The sequence below is a fragment of the Morone saxatilis genome, unplaced genomic scaffold, assembly GCF_004916995.1.
Source record: "Morone saxatilis isolate NCDOM2014 unplaced genomic scaffold, NCSU_SB_2.0 Contig12, whole genome shotgun sequence".
In the NCBI taxonomy this organism is placed as follows: Eukaryota; Metazoa; Chordata; class Actinopteri; family Moronidae; genus Morone; species Morone saxatilis.
Genome location: NW_023339674.1, coordinates 528071 through 532831, shown reverse-complemented (window position 1 = coordinate 532831; position 4761 = coordinate 528071). Strand labels below are relative to the sequence as shown.

General features: G+C 41.6%; 1 protein-coding gene and 1 pseudogene across 1 annotated transcript; one reads left to right on the top strand and one right to left on the bottom strand.

Annotated features, from left to right (window-relative positions):
- Window positions 1–755, top strand: LOC118322351 (annotated as a pseudogene).
- Window positions 756–1387: 632 nt separating this feature from the next.
- prpf38a (pre-mRNA processing factor 38A) lies at window positions 1388–4761 on the bottom strand (the record flags this gene model as incomplete). The annotated part of the gene is given in 9 exon segments (XM_035654153.1): window positions 1388–1756; window positions 1859–1907; window positions 2631–2722; window positions 2814–2840; window positions 2955–3061; window positions 3246–3356; window positions 3545–3630; window positions 4065–4186; window positions 4602–4761. Coding segments are annotated over 9 exon segments (800 nt in total), but the record flags the coding sequence as incomplete, so codon positions are not given.

Genomic DNA, 4761 nt, shown 5'->3' with positions numbered 1-4761 from the left:
ATGGTGGAGTGGAACACCAGCCGTGTCTTAGCATTAGTGGGTGCTTCTAAAGACCATAAAACTAAAGTGGAGGTTGACATCTTGAAGGAAATGGAAGACGCCAAGAAACGGGATCCAGAGAACTTGTACCTTGCTGCTCTTTACCTGGAGGCCTGTGCTAAAAAAGGAAGAATTGATAAAGAAGAAGCACGTAAGTTAGGCAGAGAGGTCTTAACAAGGCCCGTCAGCAGCTACAACGGTAACACACCGATACTGAGGCTGTACAGAATGTATGGATTGGAGGATGAGGCTATTGAATTGGCAGAGGAGGCTCTGAGAAGACATCCAGGTGAACGTTTTCTGAAGTGGTCCGCTGCAAACTGCTACAAATGGGTCCTTGAAAACAGGAAGGATCATGCACTGCAGGACATGATAAAGAGAGGGATCAGTCTTTGTGAGGAAGTGATTTCTCTTTACAGTCACCATTCACTCAAAATAAAGATCGCTCTGGCAAACATGTATAGACTGTTAAATAACCAAGATGAAGCTGAGGAGATATTTGTTGAACTGCTAAAAATAACTGATCTCGAACCTGCAGAAGAAAAGCTGCTTTACATCAACTACCGAAAATCTTTCAAATGTGAGCAACAGAATCGCTGCGAGCTGATACAACCGAACACGGCGGCGACGGAGATACCACAACAATCCTCCATTTGTTCGTTCACAGGACCAGCGTCAGAGTCCTGGAGAAGATTAAACTCAGAGCTAGAAACTGAACATGTAGAGAAATAGAGAAGAAAACCTGCAAGAACCTTTTAACAGCACTTCTAAGTCAAAAGAATCTCTGCATGTAAACACACAGCAGCTTCAGACGAAGGTTGTGTCAATCCCATAATCTTATATTATATCAGATGTTCTTTTCTTGTTTGTTTTTCATTATTACTGTATTTTAGAACATAATACACTCAATAAGACCTTTGTTTTGCTGTAAAGAGCAGTGAATAATTAAACTCTTGATTGGTAATGTAGTTAATTTGATGTATAACCTGAATATTATCACAACATGCAACTGAATGTATTCATAGAATCAATGCTAATACTATTAAATATGCATTACAGACGAGGAAGTCCGTAGTGTTTTTGTTTTGGTGGTTATTATAAAAGAAATCCACGTGGCTGCGAGGTTTTTAATCACTTATATTGTTTTCCATAAAGTGCACCTAACATGTCTGATATTTATTGGAAATAAGTGTTTAATTTGGTCGTAATTAGCAATTTATTTAAAAGAACATCCTAATTTAAACCCAATCTGTTCACTGTATTACTGAAAATGTGTACAAAATAAAATCCCAGGAGCATCAGTGATGAGTTGTGGATCCTCGTCTTCCAAAAAACACACACACACAAAATAACAAATCAGGGTCTTTATTTAGAGTTTATAGCATGAAAGTCTTTCACACACACAAACACATTTTTCTACATTTGCACATATTCAGTAGGGATCAATAACAGCCACAATCAACTGGAAACTGGGAGCGTTTGAACCAGTGAGTGATTATATACTGTACATACACACTGCTGAGACCTGAGGGCGCACAGACAGGTCCGTGGTCCCACGTGTAAAACAGAAACTTGCAAAATAAAATGCCACAAATTCAAATGTTAAACGAGATTTGGATCTCTGACGTTTTAGAGGTTTAAAAAAAAAAGGAGAAAATACAAAAATGAAAATCACTCGTTTCCTCTTCGACTCTTCTTGTGACTCTTTTTTGAACTCCTGTGATTGTGACAGAAACAGAATGAAGACATGATATTTAAAAGAGATTTATTTCTGTCGTGTTTGAATGTTTTAGTGACGTTGACGAGCAGAATCACTCACCTCTCCGGAGACTTTGAGTGGCTGCGATGTCTGTGGCTTCTGTGGTGACCTGGTTCAAATAAGAATAATTCAGAGTAAAAACCAAACTACTGGCATCAGATCATCACATACTTCATCCCCTTCCTGTCCAATGAAAACCCTTTATCTGCAGATGTGTTGATTGTGAATGTTTGTGATCTGCAGGATATAGTTTTCCTTTATGGGTCGAGGAAACTTCTAATTAAGAGTCAGACGTTTTAATTGTAATTGAGGGCTGAAATAGTTCCTGTCATTGCTTCAGGCTCCTTATTTAATCTTCTGAATTATGTGTTAAGTGCAGTTTTTCAGCGATGATCCAACACGAAATAAGCAGAATGTTTGTTTGCTTATGTGATGAACAATATTCATTTAAATAAAGATTAATAATAAGCAAACACAATCCATTAAAACGACCTAAAAGTACCGTAAGTAGGCTTCACGAATCAAGAACCTTTGAATTTGATTTCATTACCAACAGTTTAAAACGAGGTGGAAAAATAACATAAAACGTTTCAATGTGAAGCTCAATGACACATAAAACGTTGTAGTTTATTTATTGTTAAACGAAGCAGTTCTTCCCTGTTTGTCCTCTGTTGTAGTTCCACTGCTGACCACAGAGCTGTGCCGACCTACCTGCATTACACTGGTTTTATGTGAATAAACAGGAGTTGGTTATATCTCCAAACTATAAAACATAAACCGTATAACTCTCGCTCAGCCTCAAACAACCACCGGCGTGTTTCCGTGTCTTTACCTGGGGATTTGGAGCGGTGGCGTCTGTCTCTGGAGCGGCTGCGGTGGCGGCGGGGGCTCTTGCTGCGATGGCGGTCTCTCCGGGGCGACGGGCTGAGAACGTACGGCAAAATAAAAGACGTCAATGAGCGTGAGACAGAAATACCACGTTTAAAAAGGTGATTAGAGCCGGAAGCAAACGTACCTTCGCCTCTTTGGAGATCTGCTCCTCCTTTAGAGAAACACAAAGGATCCAATTCATTATTTTACAACTCACTTCATAAAAGTACATTTATCTTCACATCACAGGAACACTGACTCTTGAACAGATAACTCCAACACAAACCGTCTGGGTGAGCGGCTGCGTCTGTAACGGGGTGACGGAGAGCGCCGAGGTCTGTCGTTGTCACGGTAACTGCGTCTGTGGGGTTCGGGGGTCTGGAGTCTCTCCGGCTGCAAAACAAACAACAACAACAAACAAAACACTTTTAAAAACAAGTGCAGAAAGGGGAAAAGGATTTGAGGAGTGGAAGTCGTGTGGCGGATCCCGTGGGCTTGTCTGGATCATAGTTAACCAGTTGTAATATTAAAATACAGAATAAAATCACTCTCATGGTTATCCATTAAATGCTGTTACCTTCTCTTCTTCCTCATCTTCTTCTTCACTGCTCTCCACCTCATCCAGGTCTTCCTCCAGAGCGCTGATACGGGGGTCCAACATCTCCGCCTCCTCGAGGACGTGTCTCTTCTGTAACACACACACACACACGGTTTAAAGTAACACACAGGATTTGGCCGTCTACAGTTTCCAGGATATTTAGTCACTTTCCAGTTTCCAGGTGTTTCCGTCACTAAAAGAATTCGTCTCTAAAGCTCCAGTGTTTCCAGTACACCTGTGGGAAACCCCATCGAACTGTGTGTGAGTTGTGAACGTACCTGAAGGCGGGGCAGAATGATGTCACACATCCTCTCTGCGTGGAGGAGCTCGTCGATGAACTCGTCCACGTGCATCAACTCAAACTCTAAAACCAAAGAGGAGAATAAAACCCTTCACACACACGTCATCAGAGTTCAGACATTTACATATAAGACTGAAACTGATCACAGACGCTGGAAGCTGAATAACTGAGAAGAATGAAATCCAAAAGTGAACTGGAGAGTTCCATCTGCCAACAGATCCTCCTGAATGTTACACACTGGACTTGTAAAAGAGAGAAACTTGAATTCAGAAGGTGAACAGTTGTGTGTTTCTGCTTAATAAGGAAAATAAGAGGAAGAATATTTCCTTTCTTGACACTTTCTGACTTCATTTTGTTGAATTATTAGATTAAAACCAGCTGAGAGAGCTTGTGGAGCACACAACTGCACAACCAAATGTATTAAAACAAGGCTGTTCCTCTGAAGACTCCACATGAGAACACTTTCACTGTTTATGTTGCTTTCTTTCACAACTCGCCTCCGTTTCTGTTCTGACTCTTGATCTTTCTGTAGTCGTTGTACAGCGGCTCCAAGTATTTGTAGCAGTCCACTGCGGTTCCTGTTAACCTCATATACATCGCTCCGAGTAAACGGACGTATCTGGAGGGAGGGAGAGAGAGAGAGGGAATGGGAGAGAGGGGAAGAGAGGGAGGAGGACAGAGAGAGAGAGGGAGAGAGGGAAGAGAGAGAGAGAGAGGGAAGAGAGAGAGGGAGAGACCAGAGAGAGACAGAGAGAAGAGAGAAGAGAGAGAGAGAGAGAAGAGAAGAAAGAAGAGAGAGAGAGATAGGTTCAGTATGAGTAAATATAATTTCAGTTTCTATAATCTATGAATGAAGCTGCAGTGAAAGTCTGGGACAGAAAGACGTTTCTAAAACAACTCTGTTACAGTTTACGTCTGTGATTGTTTGTGATTGTTTGTTATTGTTATTGTTATTGTGATTGTTATTGTGATTGTGATTGTGATTGTGATTGTTCTTCCTCAGTCTCTCCCTGAATGAACGCACAGAAACTCACTTGAAGTCCTCGTTTTTGATGAACTCGACGATGATGTCTTTCTCAGGTTGGATCTGCAGCATCTTCAGCGTGAGGCAGAGGAAGGGAGTGGGCTTGATGTTCCCGCCGTAAACCCCCCCGACGTACTTCAGCTCCATGGCTTTATCGACCACCAGCTCGG